Source organism: Anabrus simplex, chromosome 5 (assembly GCF_040414725.1).
Source record: "Anabrus simplex isolate iqAnaSimp1 chromosome 5, ASM4041472v1, whole genome shotgun sequence".
Taxonomy (NCBI): domain Eukaryota; kingdom Metazoa; phylum Arthropoda; class Insecta; order Orthoptera; family Tettigoniidae; genus Anabrus; species Anabrus simplex.
This window is the reverse complement of record NC_090269.1, coordinates 139,102,904-139,122,863: the sequence shown is the minus strand read 5'-3', so window position 1 is coordinate 139,122,863 and position 19,960 is coordinate 139,102,904. Positions and strand designations below refer to the sequence as shown.

Sequence of the window (19,960 nt, the reverse complement as noted above, 5' to 3'; positions counted from 1 at the left end):
GGAGTGCAAGTTACGCCTCCAGTCAAGTGGGTATTTTGGGCCATGTATTTAACCTGCTTCTTTACTGAATAGGCCCAGTAGGTTGGGTATTTATTACCCCTGTTCTTGGTATGCCTTGAGGGCAGTTTGAAGTATTGTTTGTTGTGGCCTTTGATGGGCTTGAACCTTGAGAGCGGGTTTGCTCTTTCTTAAATTTGGTTTCTGTGTGCCTCGAGGAGGCTTAATATGGTAATCTGGAGCCAGTGCTCCTTGGCATGATTGGGGTTTCTGCCCCTTTGTTTGAACTTGGTATATAGGTAAAGTTGGGCTTATAGCTCAAGGTTCGTGAGTGTCGAGCTCGAAGCCCAAATTTTGTAACGAACTAAATTTGTACTTTCTTAATTTGTTGATCTGCTACTTGGTGCCTGTTATATTCTGTTATTTATTTACCTTGAAAAGAAAATATAACCTTTGTTAAAGTTTTAAATTAACTTTAATTTCGTAAGTTGAGACCTATTCCACCCAGCACCTCTGCTGTTCCCCAGATACCTCGGAACAAGTGGTAGCAGAGCGTGGTTGAATGGGTCTCAATTTAGCCCCTTTTGACGGCTAAACATTGCCTTGCTTTCGAACTCTAACAATTTGCTCTGTCGCTGGACTTTTCTTTCTTATTTTTCAAAACTGTTAATTCCTCCATCCTCCATCCTCGCCACTTGCGCAAGGAGGAATTTTTCTATAAACTCCCCATTACATGGTCGAATCTAGTGGCATGCTTGTTCAAGGGTTTGTGAACTGAAGGTTCAGTCTGGTTGCCCCTTTCAAGTGGTTTCTTTTGGGTGATGATCATTGTTTTGATCGTGTGACGTCAACCTTGTCATTTGTTTCGAGTGCTTCTTAACCGCACTTTTCCTATCGGTTGCCTCTTTAAGATATAGTTTTTGGGCGAATTCGTTGGGTATGTTCATGGGCTAAATTCTTTGCGATAGACTTACTCTCAATGTATAGACACTATGCCTTTTGGCCAACCTCTTCTTATCTCTCCTATTAAGCCTTGCTGGATGTCACGTCCAATGTTTGTCTGCTATGGTAAAATTATGTATATTTTATTTGCACGTCTTATTTTTCGTCTTGTGTCGGGCATTTCCTTGCCCAATTCTTCCCGTGTATCGAATGAGCCTCGTGGCGTTCAGGGGTCGCTTACGTCCTAGTTCTCTGTAATCGAAGCCTTCTACGTTGAGTGGAATCTAAGTTCCTTGGGACCTGTAGCCTCTTTTAGGCATGATCTGAATCTAGGCTAATTCCTATGCTAGATTGTAAGGTTCTCTGATTTTGCGGCGCGTATTGGTTGGTAGGGTAGCGTGATTGCGAGGTAGGCAAACGAAGTATGTGTTCCTGTCGCCCAACATTCCGTTGTGTCTTCACCTTATATATCCCTCCCGTTGGTGATGTGTCAGATGGGGTAAAGCTTCCAGCATACTTAAAGTGATCTCCGTCATGTTTATTGATCTTCCCTGTTTTCGTCCTCACGACATACTCAGTTCTCGGGCTCACTTCTCTATTTTTGACAGTGCCTACTCAGTTGAGGATTTTTGCTTTAATTTGAGATGTATTTCTACTTTTTCGACCCGCTATCTGGTCCTCCTGCTCAAGTTCACTCATGATGTCTTTTGTATTTTGATGCTTTGTAGGGTCATATTTTGTGTAATAGGGGATCTTGTATGGGAGTTATAGGCTCCTTTTTGATATACATTTTTCTCTTTTGTGAATTAGGGTATTTATGATGTAAGAGTATGGGAGGATGCATTGGGAGTAGGTTGCTCCTTTTGGGTACTGATGCATCTTCTCGTGTTATTTCTTGTCTGTATTGTGAGGTCATGGTGTTACCTCTTTTCTTGTGTAATTTGTATAGGGTAATTTGTCTTGTAACATGGGTGTAACTAAGTCGCCCCTGAGTGATTATCCCCGGTAGGACGTTTATATCGGTATGAGGCGTGTTTCGGCCTTTGGATTTATCGATGAGGTTCTACACATTAATTACTCCTGGGAGTTGTGCTTTTCTTTGGGGCAGGTTCTTATACGATAGTAAACCATATGCATCGTTAATTTGGGGTTCATCCCTGTGAAGTTCTCGATATTTTTTAAATTTTTTTTACCATCTCTAGAATTCCTCCGGGGAAGTAGGTGCCATTCATTTTCTTCCGTTAAATTCTCCCGGGAGTGTATCATAACAGTCTTCCCTCATAGAATGTTACTGAATTTCCGTGTCCCTCTATTTTTTTTTTTTTTTTTTTTTTGGATTCGGTGTTTTCATATCGTAAAGTGAGTTGCTCTTTCTTCCTTTTGGTACTCTGGTAATGAAATAGATCTGAGCATGGACGGATGTCCAACCATTTTAATGTCGGAAATCTATTCTTGTTTAAAAAGGTTTGTTCCCGCCGGCAAGCTTGCCCCCAGATTTCATGGGCCGTGTGTCACTTTAGTTTTTTGACACTTGTGAGTAACCCAGCCACCGAGAGGATATTTAGGGTTTACCGGTCGCAGGTGAAATCCGTAAATTCCGTGCTAACTTGGTCTTTATAATTTTGTAAGAATCCCGAAGGTTATATTTTTGATTTCATTTTAAGGCCTTCTGCCCCTTATATTTTTACATGTGGTTGAATCTGCCCTGTGCCAATACTATGTAAAACCTTCCCCATGGTTACTCTGCTGTCCTTGCACCACTGCCATTACCACGCTCCCGCCTCCTGCTAAACCACACCAGTGGCAATAACTATATTAATGAAAGAAATGTTTCCACGCCGCTGGCCCCTCTGCCTCAACCACAATAACTGTACCCTAAAGCAAAATTTCCAACAAAAGTCTGTTGCGGAGATCTTACTGTTTCAGTGCCCCCTCAGCCAGCTACCGCCGCGCAGCAACTTGAACGGAAACTGGGCCCCCTTCGTTCCTGTGAAGACTCTCTAAGAACGGCGAGCCGAAGTTCAGCTCCCGGCAAAGGCTGATGTGCGGCTCACCAACCTCAAGCTACTCCAGGACTGCTTCCTAAACTTCGCATCTGCGGCGTGCTTCACCTCGACTACCCCCCTCATAGTGCGGGAGAGCGGTATCTTAGGGCACGGGAGGAGTCCGGGCGACTCGTACAAACATCGGCTGCGGCGGCAGGTCTGGCCGTCAAGCATTAGCAGCGTGTAGTGGTTTCAAAAAAACCAAACCAAACCCCATAGCACTACAGCCCTTGAAGGGCCTTGGCCTACCAAGCGACCGCTGCTCAGACCGAAGGCCTGCAGATTATGAGGTGTCGTGTGGTCAGCACGACGAATCCTCTCGGCCGTTATTCTTGGCTTTCTAGACCGGGGCCGCTATCTCACCGTCAGATAGCTCCTCAATTCTAATCACGTAGGCTGAGTGGACCTCGAACCAGCCCTCAGGTCCGGGTAAAAATCCCTGACCTGGCCGGGAATCGAACCCGGGGCCTCCGGGTAAGAAGCAGGCACGCTACCCCCACACCACGGGGCTGGCCTGTAGTGGTTTCACCTATCTTTAAATGGAAATTTAAATTAATAACCACAAAAGACCTTGAATTCTCTTTCTTTCTTCAAGATTTGTCAACTATTCAGAAGAAGTACCTTTCAACAAAGCTACTACATAGAAATTTCAAAACTGGATTCTACTTATCAAACAACTTCTGAGACCGCCGACCACTCAAAAGTTATTTATTTTTCTAAATTTTTCATCTCAACAGCATAACTTGGACCTTTTCTTAAAAAACAAAATTTTGTTTTCTTCTGTGACACCCCGTGGAAGGACTTTTTATTGGGGGGGGGAGGTCTGTACCGGGCGGTACACCTCCACGACGCAAATTCAAATATTGCGCCAGTCGAAACTCCACCACAGGAAAACGCCTGAACTTTAACAAACTATATTAATTCAATTGTTTCTCCAAAGATGTCACCACAGTAAATTTGGTAATTTTGCAGTGTCTGAACGGTGTCTATTTCGACTTGTGTTTGTTTCCTCCGGATCAAGAAATTTGGACGTTCTCTAACAGATGTCTCTACAAAAACTATAATAACGCACTCTGGTGTAAAGGAATGAACTGTCCTGAATAAATTTAACATTCATAAGTTTTCTTTTTGCTGAATTTTGTTCTGTGGTTTGAGAGTTGGCAATGTTAATCCTTTCTTTCCGCCTGTTTTGAAATTAGCCAATCCCGAATTTCTTTAATTAATTTTCGGCCAATCGGGGCTTTCTTCCCCAACCTGCTCTGTAACTGTGTTATGTAACCAATAAACTGCTGTGGGTGTGTCTTATCATTCATGAAAGGTCTCGAATGTTCCACGAGGGTATATAAACTGCTGATTTTCTGGTCTCCTCGCCACTTCAGTAACATCTCTCCTTGTGTGATTATGTAGCAGGGGGCGGGAAGCGCTTCTTTCTTCGGGCAGCAGTTCATCTATAAGGTAATGGCCATTTTATAACTTCATTTCTTGCTAGCTCAGCAGTTTAACCCGCGGGGCAGGTTCGAAACCTTTCTAATGTAACCTATCCTTAATATGTAATAGACATTTGGTAATTTTTGGCTTTTTAACTATAAATTGGGATAGAGAGTGCCTAACCCTCTCGAGCTCCCACTCATATTGTTCTGAGGTGACTACGTTTTCATTTCCATTTTTGCTCCCTTTGTAATGTAAATAAGTTTTCTTATACAAGTCACCTCTTTAGTATGGGATTAGCCCTTGTGTATGCGGCCTACCTGCCAAGTAGGTTTTAAAAGTGTATTAGGAGTGCAAGTTACGCCTCCAGTCAAGTGGGTATTTTGGGCCATGTAATTAACCTGCTTCTTTACTGAATAGGCCCAGTAGGTTGGGTATTTATTACCCCTGTTCTTGGTATGCCTTGAGGGTAGTTTGAAGTATTGTTTGTTGTGGCCTTTGATGGGCTTGAACCTTGAGAGCGGGTTTGCTCTTTCTTAAATTTGGTTTCTGTGTGCCTCGAGGAGGCTTAATATGGTAATCTGGAGCCAGTGCTTCTTGGCATGATTGGGGTTTCTGCCCCTTTGTTTGAACTTGGTATATAGGTAAAGTTGGGCTTATAGCTCAAGGTTCGTGAGTGTCGGGCTCGAAGCCCAAATTTTTGTAACGAACTAAAATTGTACTTTCTTAATTTGTTGGTCTGCTACTTGGTGCCTGTTATATTCTGTTATTTATTTACCTTGAAAAGAAAATATAACCTTTGTTAAAGTTTTAAATTAACTTTAATTTCGTAAGTTGAGACCTATTCCACCCAGCACCTTCTTTCACCTCTGCTGTTCCACAGATACCTCGGAACAATAATAATAATTGTACCGGGCGGTACACCTCCACGCCGCTAATTTAAAATGTGCGCCAGTTGAAAATCCTCTGCTGGAGGAAGTCTGAACTTTATCTACGGTATTAATTTTCTACTTTCTCAGAAGATGTCACTACCTGGAAATTTTGGAGTTTTTGAACTGTGTCATTTTCGACGTATTTTTGTTTTGCTTGTAGTAAGAAGTGTGAACTTTCTCTTCTAGAGGACACTACTGAAGATCAACAATAGTGCACCATGGTGCGGAGTGAAAGAACTGTTTTTTTGGAGAAAATTTAATTTCAAAAGTTTGTTCTTTGCTAAATTTCTTTCAGTCATTGTTTAAGTTGGCAATATTAACCCTTTCTTTCCCCTTGTTTTGAATTTAGCCAATCCCGAATTTCTTAAATTAATTTTCCACCAATAATGTGTTTCTTCTTCATCTTGTGTAGGGGTTTTCGTTATCCACCAATAAGAAGATTGTGGGCGGGTGTTTTCCTTCCTGAAACGCCTCGAACTTTCTGCGAGAGTATATAAACTGCTGATTTGAGGGTCTCTGCGCCACTTCTGTTCCATCTTTCAGTGTGTAAAGTACATAGCAGGGGGCGGGAAGCGCCTCTTTCTTCGGCAGCGGTCAACAACAAGGTAATGGCCGATTAATAACTTCTTTCTTTGCTAGCTCAGCAGTTTAACTCTCGGGGCGGGTCCGAAGTTTTTCCATAATGTAACCTTCCTTAAAATGTATCTATTCTATCTTTAAACTGCATATCGGGATAGAGAGTGCTTAACCCTCTCGAGCTCCCAATCATATTGTTTTGAGGTGAACTTATTTTTCTCAACCTATTCTTCGTTAACGTAAAGCAAATTGTTCTTTTCTAAAGTCACCTCTGTAGTATGGGATTAGCCCTTGCATTAGTGGCCTAGAGCCAGATTAGGTTTTAAAACAAATGCATTAGGAGTGCAGATCGCCTCCTCTCTAATTGTTATTTTAGAGGTCATGTAATTAACCTTCTTCTCATTTAATAGACCTCAGTAGGTTGGGTATTTTACCCCTGTGTATATGTCCTTGGAGGACAGCTTGAAGGTGGAATTAGGTGTGGCCTTTGACAGGCCTGAATTTTGAGAGCAAGTTGCTCTTTTCCCGAAAATTTTGTTTTCTGCGCGCCTCGAGGAGGCCTTACTGTGTATTTTGGAACAAGTGCTCCTAGGCATGAATGGGGTTTTCTGCCCCTCGGTTGAAACTTGTGTTTGGGGTAAAACTGGGCTAATTGCTCAAGAATTGTGAGGCTGGGGCTCGAAGCCCAAATCCTGTACATATTGTAATTGTATTGCCTTGCTACTCTGTACCTGCCATGATTGTTATTTCTTTATTTTGAAAAGAAAATATAACCTTGTTAATTTTACATGCACTATAATTTCGTAGCTTGAGACCCATTCACACCCGCACCTTCTTTCACGCCTAACTACCACAAAAACACGGTAATAATAATAATAATAATAATAATAATAATAATAATAATAATAATAATAATAATAATAATAATAATAATAGACTAATAATCGTATGCCTTCAGTTACCGTGTACAGATTGTAATTTGACACCATTTGGCTATCTGCTCGTCAATTTCGATGTTCCGTTTTACTCTAGGCCTGCTAATGTGAGTCAATGCATTGTTTCACTTTAGCACCACTACGAGCGCTAATGTGAGTGAGTGCAGAGTTTCACTTAAGCCCTTATGTGCGGACGATTTTCAAAAATGAGAAAAATTCTGAGGGTATTTATTGGTATTCAAATGCATGCTACGTTGCATACAATATTCACAGTGAGGTTGGTACGGATCCCGTAGCCAATTTTATAAAGGTTAAGACCTATCACTCCCTGAAGATCGTTTTGCGTGGTTTCCTCTTTTTACACCAGGGAAATGCCGGGGCTGTACCTAATTAAGGCCACGGCCACTTCTTTCCAATTCTAGGCATTTCCTATCCCATCGTCGCCATAAGACATATCTATGTCGGTGCGAAGTAAAGTAAATAGCAAAAAGAAGACCCATCACTAGCGTTTGTGAAGGCTCATTTTCCGCCAAAGTTTGGATTTTAATTTTTTTAATCAAATGTAATCTGTTCACATCAAGCGAATACTTAAAAAACAGGAAATACTAACACTTTCAACACTACAATATTTTACATGCACCCTGGCAGTGAACTGAGTGTTTTTCCTGAATTTTAATACATTCTTACTCAACAGTGAAAAATAATACTTACCTGATTTTTGTACCATATGAGGATGTCGGCCATCCAAGATGAAGATGTCAATCAGTAAGTACATAAGTATTTTAATTATACTAGTCTTATGAAAAACATGAAAATGTACAAGAAAAATATTTTGCATTAAACTTTTAACAATGAGCCTGCTCAAACAATAACAATGAATCATTTAATGTGTCAACTTCAGCCGCAAATAAACACAATTACTTTATAAATACACAATTTACCTATTTAGGAGAAGCCACCGTGGCTCAGGCGGCATCGCGCCGGCCTCTCACTCCTGGGTTCCGTAATTCAAATCCCGGTCACTTCCATGTGAGATTTGTGCTGGACAAAGCTGAGGCGGGACAGGTTTTTCACCGAGTTTTCCCTGTCATCTTTCATTCTAGCAACACTCTCCAATATCATTTCATCTCTCAGTCATTAATCATTGCCCCAGAGGAGTGCGACAGGCTTCGGCAGCCGGCACAATTCCCATCATTGCAGCTAGATGGGGGCTTCATTTATTCCATCCCTGACATGGTCGAATGACTGGAAACAGGCTGTGGATTTTCATTTTTCATTACCTATTTAGGAATAGTTTGTTTGGGTATAGTAGCCCTGAAAATATTGGGCTATGCACACTCCAACCTTGCACTCCCGCCACCATCATGTACGTTCTCTTCGCGGTACAGGTGAATCACCACTCATCAGTATGCGTTTCTTCGCCTAAACGAAAAAATAACCCGAATTTCTGCAGAGGTGAAGTAATTCTATCGTTTGTATTCAAAGTAAAGTAATGCAGCTAAAAACCTTCCAGTCTAAACTGACGTAAAAAGTAAAAATCTTGTCCGAACTAACACTTGACAAGTTATCTGATTCGTAGGCAGAGTATTCATCACCTTTATCTATTTCTGAATACCAAGATATCACTATCATTGAGTCGATGAAGAGGTGTTTGTACAGCTGACATATTTGTCACGCTCATCACCAGGCACATTGAGTGCTTCCTCAGAGATCACGGCAAGGAGAAACTATCCTTTTTATCATTTAGGTTTGAACTCCCCGATAACTGCTGCATTCTAGTGGACACTATATAAACTACTATAGAGCGTTCCAACCTTAAATTGCAGTACAGCAGTAATGGGATAATTCCGTCTCTTTCCTTCTCCCATGTTTTGCGGGTAGCGCTGTCCTACTCTAATGCAGCGGGTTTGCCAAATATCCGTAAATCAGAATGTTATCGGTTATAATGGGTGAATATCGTGTTATGTACAGAATTTCAAGGCGCATTTGATACCGTTAACAAAAAAAGGTAAAAAATAAATTAGTGCGAAAATGGTAATATAATGGAAAGTTTCGCCAAATGCAAAATCTTCATTGCATAGAACTTATTATCATGTCACAAATCCTATTTCATATTCATAGTTTTCCTAATTTTTTCACTGCTGGTAAAGAAACATTTCAGCTCGATGTAGATAAGTTTATTTTTAAATTTAAATGATAGCAAAATGCAGTGTATGCGTTTATTTTCAGTCATGTTCAGGGAATTTTATGTGCAGGCACGAAAAAGTCAGTCGCTGGCCAGCGTCTTTCCTATTGAATTTACATCGGGGGTCAAAGTGAGGTAAATGGTCTTCAGATATGGAAGTTATTTTTTAAACAATCCCGAAGTTCTTGCTTAGTTCTTAATTTGTGACAGGAAGAATATCTCCTTGAATTTTGGTTTCGCGCGTAACTGGCTGGCTGGCTGGTTGGCTGAAGTACCGGTAGTGATCTCCCAAACATGCGCTTTTAACATTTCCAGACAGTCGCATGCAGCAGTGCTCATTTCGTCAGAAGTATGTATAATGGTGATTAAATACATATCAGTGACATATGTACAATTCTTGAGGGAAAGTGTATCTCGTTTGTGTCGTTCGTGAGTTCGTGGGGATCTAATTTCGAAGAAAAAAGTGGAGAAGGATCATGGCGTGGTTAAAGCAAAGCAAACGGTCTTGCGATATGGAAGTTATTTTTAAATCATACCTCAAGCCCTTATCTCGTTATCTCTTAATTTATGAGAACGTCTCGTTTGTTTACGTTTCACGAGTGACTCGGCTGGCTGAGCTTTTAAATATACTGACAGCCGTGTGCAGTGGTGTTCATTTAATCAGAATTATAAGATTGATTAAATAAAGATCAGTGATATATATATAATATTTAATGGCGTGTGGCCTCCGAAAAAGCCGAGTGCAGGTCTTTCGAGTTGACGCCGGATAGGAGACCTGCGCGTCTATAAGAATGTGGCCCTACCTGTGATGAATTCTAATACTGAAGACGGCACACACACACCCAGCCCCCGAGCCATTGGAATTAACCAATGAAGGTTAAAATTCCCGACCCGGCCTGGAATCGAACTCGGGGCCCTCTGGACCAAAGGCCAGCGCGCTAATCATTTATGCCATGGGGCCGGACAAGATCAGTGATAAATGTATAGTTCTTGAGGACAAGTGGATTGTGTTTGTTGTGTTTGTGTATTCTGTGCAATTGTCAGTTCGTGCTCGTGCGGGGGGTTCTTAGTTCGAAGAAAAAGTGCAGAAGGATGTACAATGGATCGTCAAATTAAAAAGAAACGTTCCATAGGTAAACTCAGGGGAAAAGAACGCAATATTATAATGAGTGTTCTGGATTATTTTTTAAAGACTATGAATATGAGCAGCGCAGTCAGTGAAACAGCTAAAGCTACAGGTTGTTCCGAAAGAACAATCTATGCTATAAAGAAGGAACATGCATATGGTCCTTTGCGAACTCCCGCACAAAAAAAAAAGCAGCAAAAGAAGAAAAAGGACGGCAGAAAAATGCAAGAAAAATTAAATATGATGAAATTGTGTGAAGTGGTGTGCGTCGGGTGGTTCACTCTCTTTTATTTGCTAACATACACCGACATTGAACGTGATTTTGAGTCGGGTAAATGGAGAAGATTCTTTGCCACGATTTTCCAAAACTACGTTTCATCGCTTGATATAGGCTTCCGTTATTTAAGACGGGATAATAAAGCAGCTTTCATTGAAACCGATGAAATTATTAATTGGAGGCACAGTTATCTCAGGGAGATAAAATGTTTGAGGGCACAAAATAAAGCTATAATTTACACAGATGAATCTTGGGTAAATATTGGGCAGACAGTGACAAAAGAATGGAAGGATACGACAGTGAAAATTGCACGGCAGGCCGCCACTGAAGGGGTGAGTTCGGGACTTAGGCCACCGAAAAGCCGAGGACCATGATTTGCCTTAGACTACGCAGGTAATGAACATGGTTTTGTCCAAATGCTGAACTAACATTTTTATGCCATAAAATCATAAGACAACGAAGTAAAAAAAAAAAAAAATGAAAGAGATTTGTGGAAAGCAGACGAATTACAGGACGATGTCGACGATGACAAGTTTTAATACGACTTGTTTCATCGTCCAGATCATCTTCGCGTTCATCTCCCGAACCCGGTTCATCCAAAGCGGGAACATCAGGCCTTGCAGAAATGACAGAAGGTGTACGTCCAAGGTCTGAGAGCAACGCCAGTGATTAAGGTATGTTGTATTTATTTTACCATTCTGCAAATATTAATTTATGAATGAATGAACTTAAAATTACAAAATTACAAACGAAAAATGTGGAACTGTGATGCCCTGTTTGAGTCACGCTCGAGTGTGGTCTTCACGAGTCGATTTCGCAACAGCGCACAGTGTGCCGAATCCCCGATCTAGGTGGAAAAAATTAATAACGTCGTTAATAGTCCTGGGATCCTATTAAAAGTTGGCACTATACCGTTTTCGAGGTCGCTGAATTCATATCTGGCATCGTCTAAAGTGTACGATGTTCGGGGGTAAATATATAAGGGGTGAGAGGCAAGGGGAGGTTTAAAAAATGACCGAAAGCAACAAAAGAATCGTCCATTTACGGGAGTAAAAACACGATTTGGATGTGTATATTATAGTTTATAACAGTGGTAAACATACAATTTAAAACTGGATAAAATATGAATAACAATGAGAATTTCAGTCCAGTATTCTTGTTACACCTTATTTGAGGGAATAGACGAAGGCATTGTATGTAAATTCTTCCAGATTGAAAACGTATTTTAAATACGTAGTTTTAGTAAAACACACCTTACACACGAAAACAATATTATATATATTATATTTCCATATAAAAAAGGTTAAGATTACACTCAGAAACATTTCATAAAAAACGTGAAAGGATCATATTACAGTATTTGCAAGTAATTGTCTCATCAATCTCATCCTGTTCATAATAACAACATGTCCAATGTTCAATCGTCCCCTGATTCGTCTGTAGAGTCCAGAGAATCGTAGTCGTTGCTATACTGGTCTTCTTCATTTGATGTGAAAGGATCTTGGGAGTCAGTAAGTAACTCAATTGCTTCCATAGGTAGATTACCATGAGTTTTACGTGGCATTGTTCGGTACTTGTTTATTAAGGGATTTGATGTAATCAACAACATCTTAAGCTGCTACATTTTCGAGTATGAAGTTCACGAAACCTCCGACAATCTTTATTTCTAGCTTCTTGAGCTTCTTCAGATAAAGTTCTTATTGGCACAAGAAAATGTTTAATTACTTGAGTAATGTGTACTAATATGGCATGCACAGTTACGGGCATATAATTCCATGGATATAGTTTGACATACAAAGCCGCAGTTTGCGCACGAAATTCTTTGAACTTATTCACATTTATTTCAGAGCCAGAAGAAAGAGCAGCTAGTAATACACGATATCGTTTTATTAAGCCTTCATCTTTTCCCGCTTGATCGAAAAGAATCTTCAGCAGCAAACGCGACTTCCTCCAAATTACGCGATTCGGTAATATCACAAACATTTTGCTTCTTCGTCTTTATGGAAGAGTCCTTAAATTCCTTAGGGTGACGGTCGGCTTTGTTAGGTACACAACTTGTTTTTGGATCATACGCTGGATCAATGTCGTCTTGTTCACTTAACACGATGAAATCCGTCACATTTCCCTAATCACCGAATTTTTCTCGGAATCGTTGTTCTCTTCTTCCTGCACTCTCCCATTTTTGTTGATATTACGGGATATCAATTTAATTTTGTTTCTTAGCTCCAGAAATTGTGTGCCAGTAAGATTTGTAGGCTCTAATTTATCCATAACATATTGAAATATGATTTCTAAATGCCCCTTTTTACGACAGGACCGCCACGCGTTGAAATATTCTTCTCGCGGTAACGCCCACATAGTCACTGAAAATAAGAAAATAAACCATCATGCACATTCGTGCGCAACCAAACCAGTACAGATCCTGAATCTACATTAAATTTCCCATCGAATGACGTTTAAAGTAAAGTGGCACTATGAGGCACTCATAAAGTTTTTTTCGAGCAAATCGTAAAAACAATCTAATTTTCTACAACTGCTTCCTTTTACAACGCACTGTAAATAACTTGTTTACTGCAGAACGCTTGTATTATGCTTAAAATGAGAACACATACCTCTTTTCACTATTCCATGAACCACAGAATACAACACCTCGTTGAACTTACTAGAAACACAACGTTCGGTTCTCTCCGACACCTCCTATCAACTGAGTTGATGACTGCAAGGAAGATGTTTCAGCACCTGTCCCCTCCATCCTACGTACCAGAAAGCGAAAAGAAAGACTGAAGGTCAACATCTGGTTTGTTTACTATCGAATGAGCCAGGTTGCGCTTTGATTGGCGACAGTGAATTTTTTCCACCTAGATATGGGATTCGACACACTGTGCAGCGCGCTCCATCTACGCTGTACTACAATTTAAGGCTGGAACGCTCTATACCGCCAAGCAAGGGGTAGGAGCAGTATGGGATACGTGCAGCCGCCTATAAACACGCGTGAAAATCACGCGTTTATCAATTGAAGACTCCACTTCCAAAACTGCATCCTTCCACTTATGAAAAATGAAGCAATGGCGGTTTCAGTCTCTCAACAAACTCTTCTAACAAATCTGTCATCCATCTCATGGCTAAACTTGCTCTTTCTCTGCGTTACTTAGCTTCAAAGATGATGTAATTTTTCAAAACTTTCTGCAGGGTACGAAAGTTAATACATTTTGAACGAGCTATGGAATTTCTTTTTGTAATTTTTTTAACATTTCTTAAAATATATATATATATAAACGTAATTTTGAAGATATACAGTGAACTTCATGATATTACCATTCTTGAAGCCAACGGTAAAGGGTAAAATCGAACTCAGTTCAAGGCCAAATTGGAATACTATCACATGAATGTCACTGCTGATACAAATGAACTTTCCAGCTTGTTCTCCTATTTTCTAGTGTGGATATGGAGGTGGCACATCGGAACCGCTCCTTGTACCAGTGCTGCTCGGGATACTGTATAGACCTGCTGGAGAAGTTCGCCGAGGACCTGGGCTTCACCTACGACCTCTTCCGAGTGGAGGACGGAAAGTGGGGTGCTCAGCTGGTAAGGGCACATCTTTAACTCTGGATGAGTAAGGTGAGGTGCAGCCAGAGCATTTTTATTATGGGGTGGTTTGAAGTCGGTAACATTGAATTTTATCATCTTCCCTGACTTTGTTTGTCTCTCTAGCACGTAGTCAGTGCCACTGTGACCTTCGGTCTGTGTGTTTATCAGTGGAAGACTCCACTTCCAAAACTGCTTCCTTCCACATAAAAAAAAATGCAGTAATGGGGGTTTCAGTCTCTCAACACAGACTTCTAACAAATCTGTTACCCATTTCATGGCTTAACCTGCTCTTTCTCTGCGTAGGTCGCATACTGCTTCAAATCTCTCCCTTTCCCTACATGAATTACTTTCAGAACTTCTACAATCCATAAGCAAGATTACTATTATGTATTGTTTCACTCCCAAAACTCTGTCCATCCTTCTTTTAGTATGTCCTACAAGATAAATTTAAGTTCATGTCTTCAGCAATTACTAACACTGTATAAGCTAGATTGCTATCACCTCCTTGTAGAGGACGAAAAAACTGAATGATCCGTTAAAATGGAGGAAAAACTGAGAGGAAAAATTAGAGGTAACCATACCTATAATTTTTAATTCTCAGAGTGCGAGTCTTCATGCTTTAAACAATTTCATATAAATTGAATAGTTGGCATAAGTAATACAAGTATTATCAGTATTGATTACTTTAAATATATTTATTTTCAGATTCTCTCGCTAAACTTCCAGGATGCAATAAAAAACAGTGTGTTTATGATTGTGGTAATTTGACAAGGCAGGGTATACGAAAACTTCATGCAGCCTTTTATGCCAACTATCCAAAAACAGAGCAAGATAAATTCGGGTTGACGTGGAGAAATAAGAATGAGTTGTCATTCTTTAAAGATACTGTGGAGGGTAATTCAGGCTCAAATCAAGACCACGAGGAATTACATCACCCCACTGAAGAGGGCGATGACCTGAGCATTTGAAGTGTTGTGATAATTTTGATGTAATGCTCAAACATTTTCCATAGCAAAAGAAAAAATCAGTATGATGTCGCTAAGAAACGTGTGCTTAATATAATAAACACAGTTTGAGTTTCAGAAAGCTATTGTAATATTTGACAGTTTTATGGTAATGATAATAGGATTCAAATTTATGATTTCTGCTCACAGAAATGTACATAATTATAATATTACTTTAACTTAAATGAGAAATTCATTTTCAAAACTCTCTCATTCCAGTGTACAATTCCTAAACTTTCTACATCCAACCAAAAATCTTCAATAACTCCGCAAATATGGAGCCTCGATCTTAACAATTATGACTATAATAAATGTGTGTTCACCCAGTTATAACACTGGAAACAGTTGGCCACTGAAAGCAAAAGGAAAGGAGTTGTTAGATTTCCGCGGTTGTTACAAAATCGTTTATTAAGGATGTAGGTAGCTTTGGAGGTGGAGTCTTCATTTCATTTCGCACTGAGGTGGTTTACAAAAATGCCTTTCATCTGTCCAAGATTCTTTAATACAGACCAGAAAGGTTTGTCTGCCACTTGAACAAGCTCTTCAAGGTTACTACCAAACTATTCCCATGATTTCTTCTTGGACTCTACAAAAATTTCTTTCGTTATGTTTCATTCGTCTATGTGCAATCACGTATCTTCATCAGTTCTTGTTTCAGGCATTTTTGATACGCTTACTTCATATGTTCACAAACTGCCTTGACTTGATCATTCCACCAAGATGTTCACTTTTCCCCAATCTTTACACACAGTTGTCCCTAGAAATTTCCTTGCCGTTTCTATAAAACATCCCTGTATGCCACCCACTGTCCTTTGACATCATGAACCTGTTGGCTGGAACGCTCCGCTATCCATATCCATGAACTTCTGTCTAATTTCTTCTGGCAGGGGCGTATGCTGAGGGCTACCAAGGTTATTGGTGAAGCCCGGATGTCAAATAAGAACGATGTAAATCGAAAGCACGTTATAATGTAAGCATCTGACACATCGTTGCATTTACAAAACTTGAAAGCAATGAGAAAGAACGTCACACGTATTTCTGCGAGCAAGACATCGGAGACTGATCTTGCAGCCCAGACTCCCGTCCCTCTCCCGCGACTTGCTGCTGTATGTCCGGTAGGTGCGGAGACCGCGGGATAGGTGTGCTAGGCTTCGCTTCATCAGATCGCCACTGCTAACGAACAACCATGTGTTTCCTCACCTCAAACTTCTGACTTTATTCCTATAGATAACAGAGTGCTGATATTTCACTCCCGTTTATTTCTACATCCTTGTAGCAAGACACTGAAGGGCCGCTGTTATAGGGGTTATACGGTTTTCATTTTATAGGTAAATGTGTTAAAATGAAATGCAGTCTTTCAGGTTTAGTGTTCCCCGTTGTTGGTTGGAATCGAACCCGTATTCATGGGTCAGACACTACTGCTGATCTCCCGAGGAAGCTAATCAACCAGTGAAAGATTGGTACGACTACTGGTAATGCTGTGAAATTCAAAACTTTACTTTAATATTAATAATAATAGTAATAATAATAATAATGCATGAGATCTGTATAGGCTTAGTGGTGACCTAATGAGTATGAAATGAATGTTGAAGATGTCATAAACACCCAGACCCGAAGCCATGGAAATTAAGAGTACGAGGGTGTTAATTTTGGGAACTGAACCGGGGCCATTGGACCAAAGGCAAGTATTCTATCCATTTTGCCACAAAGTCGGACTTTAATTTACTAAGAACTTTAATTTGCTAAAAGCTTAGGCTACCATCTCCAGAAATCAGATGTTGAGTATTGACAGTGGCGGAGGCAAGGGCAATAGTTAATAAGTCTTCTGGTAGCCCACGTCTTGATCCCCACGAACCAACTACGCTGGCGTAGCAGGGGGAGAGGTGACACTCCCACGTGGCGGGTCCCAGGTGGCGCATAGGGGGGTCCTAACCGGCTTGCCGGCGTACTTAAGGGAAATAAAATACCTCTCGTGGACGAAACACACAACCCCCGGTGGATGGGGGACGCAGGCCCACGGTATCCCCTGCCTGTCGTAAGAGGCGACCAAGGGATGATTGAATTAGAATAATGAAACTACGTTTGATTAGTACCACCACGCGGGGAACACCACGGGCCGCTTTCACTTGCGCGCAGTACCACTATGTTAGTACGAAATAGGATTGTGATTAGTAGCAAAATAGTTCGGTGCCAGCATTTACAGTACCTGCCTGTGATTAGTACCCACTATATGAGGAATACCATGGGATAGCGCGAGTCCCTGTGGTCAGTACACTTATGTGATGAACACCAGAGGTTTGCGTTGCCTGCAAATGGCGCCGCAATGTGCGAAACACCATAGGTCTGTATTACATGTGCGAATTTCATTAGCTGTGAGTAGTACCATAATGTGTGGAATACCGCGAGTCTACGCTACTTTTTATTAGTACCGCAACATGACAAATATCATGGTTCTACTTTCCTAGCGATAAGTACCATTATGAGGGGCCGATGACTTGGATTTTGGACCCATTTAAACTAAAAGCATCATCGACTCAGTATTATGCTATAGACGCAGTCCCTTGGTCAGTAATACTATTATTTCACGTCAGTTTCTGTGAATGCGAGACATTGTGGGTCGGATCCATTGATTGTTTTAAATTCATATCCATCCATTCATTCTTCGTCCCCACGTTTTGAATTCTGGTCAGCGGAGGATTTTGGACTTTTAATTTGTCATTCAATTTCGTCTCATTTTGTACCATTAGGGGCCCATGACCCAGATGTTAGGCCCATTTACGCAACAAGCATCATTATCATCACGTCTTGATCCCAGCAAACACCACTGCCGTCTGCAGAAAGAAAGATCACAGATAGTGGCCTGTATCCCCGAAAAAACATCGGAATATCCGTACATTCCTAACATATTTTCTGAATTCAAAGTCAGTTTTGGAACTGGTGCTCGTGCTCCTACCCTCTTACGTGTAACAGCCTTATGCTTGAAAAATATATTCTCCACCTTGTTCTATGGAGTTGCGGTTGAGCTGGTCAGATAAGGTCACAAACGATCAGGTAATGAGCCTTATGGGAAAGAGGAATGAAATATTGAATACTGCCAAAATAAGAAAGCTCCGCTATCTCGATCATGCGATGCAACGAGAGAAATATAATCTATTGCAGCTGGTCATTCGAGGGAAGATACAAGGGAAAAGAAGACCAGGAAGAAAACGAATTTCTTGGACTGATAATCTGAAACCTTGGTTGAACTGTTCCACTAGTGAGCTGTTTCGCGCTCCGAAGCGAAAGCGAAAACAAGTTATTTCATTCCCTCTCCTCATACGAGGAGGGGCGGGCCATCAGCTCAACAAAGGAGCTCTTCGGCCGTATAAAGGAAAGAATCAATGAAGAAGATAAAGTGCAGGGGGTGTGTGTCGTACACACCAGAGGGGTAAAATAGTTAATGAATTTGGCGCAAAGGCACCGTCACAAGAAGCCGGGACCCAGGGGAGACCCGCAAAGCACCCCGCGCAGGCAAATCCCCACAAACACCACGGGAAGAAGGACGAGAAATTTATTGACATATTGACGTATCTCGGGCGCGCGAGTCGGAATAGATACAATTTTACGTATAGTTACAAATCAGTTCACATATATTGAGCAGGGACAATGGGGGTGTTCGGCAGAAAGGTGGAGTAAGGAGTGGGGTAGTATTGCAACATGAGGTAATAGAGGATTGTGGTAATGTTGGTTACTGAGGTGGCGAGAAGGCGAAGTAGGGCCATGATGAGGAGGGGAGGTAGAAAAACGGGTGGCTGTGGGGCAGGTTGGTAGATGGCTTGCGGGGGCGGTGGAGGGTGGCGGGGCGGGGGATGGGCTAGCAGAAGAGGCAAGAGGAGGGGGGTGGTCGGTGCGGGGTGGGGAACGAGAGTGATCCACGCGGTAAGTTCGCCGGCGAAAACGGACGCCGGTAGTGATGAGATGGTCGACGTTGGCAGCTGATAATTGTTGTAGGCGAACCATGAACTCGGGCCGTTGGAGTTGAAGATACGGTACGCCCGATCGGCGGGGACGCCTGCCCTTTGGAGATCTTGCAGTAGGTCCTGTTCGCTGATGGCAGGGTCAATGCCACGGATGACACAACTCCGGGACGGAAATGGCTGTTGGATGACAGTAGAAGTGGCTGCTTGTTCCGGGGAAAGTGACTGAGCTGCGACGGTGGCATCCATGGTGTTGGCAGGAGGCTGCTGGGACAGGGTAAATTAAGAATTCGCGCTCCAACATCTAAAGCAAGAATATGTATGATGGTAGCCGACTTCTGAGAGAAGATGGGACTGAAAAGAAGAAGGTAAACCCATACTAGCACAGAAATGAAGTAAACGCTTCCCATTTTATATTAGCTTCCATATCTTCTCCACTTTTACCCACCTTCTTACCATATCCTTCAGTTCTATTTCCAATTTTCGCATTGAAATCCCTCGTTAAAACTATCCTATCCTTGCTGTTGACCGTGACTACGCTGCCACATAAAATTTGTCTACTTCTTCCTCAGTTGTTCCCGATAAACAGTCCTACTGCACACTCTGCCCCTCCCCTTTTGTCTGCTGTTAAGAACATCTTAGGCTGCCTTCATACGTACCACTTTGCAACTGCAAAACTGTGGTTCTCGAGTGGTTAAACTGTGGTTACAGTCGACCACTCTTAACCAAAATGACATGGTTCTTTGTCGTTATTGAAGTTCGTATCGACCACAATCCAACCAATGTACACGCGTAAGTACACAGGACTGAAATGAGTTTCGAAGAGGAAGTACTGTTGTTGCTTTCGTTACGTCGACAAAGACGGCGTCATGGAAATAGAGTTTATTGGATCCATCCAATTATACAAACAAGGAGCAAAAGTCAGTTTCAGTAATAATATTGTATCAGTAATAAAAATAATAAATAGTA

General features: G+C 41.3%; 1 protein-coding gene across 3 annotated transcripts in view; it reads left to right on the top strand.

Moving 5' to 3' along the window:
- LOC136874698 (glutamate receptor ionotropic, NMDA 2B) overlaps window positions 1-19,960 on the top strand; it is a 314,639-nt gene that overhangs the window by 202,351 nt on the left and 92,328 nt on the right. For all 3 annotated transcript variants that reach the window (XM_067148348.2, XM_067148349.2, XM_067148346.2), the window contains exon 9: window positions 13,881-14,028. In XM_067148348.2, the coding sequence (XP_067004449.1) occupies window positions 13,881-14,028 (148 nt within the window). The remainder of the gene's footprint in view (window positions 1-13,880; window positions 14,029-19,960) is intronic.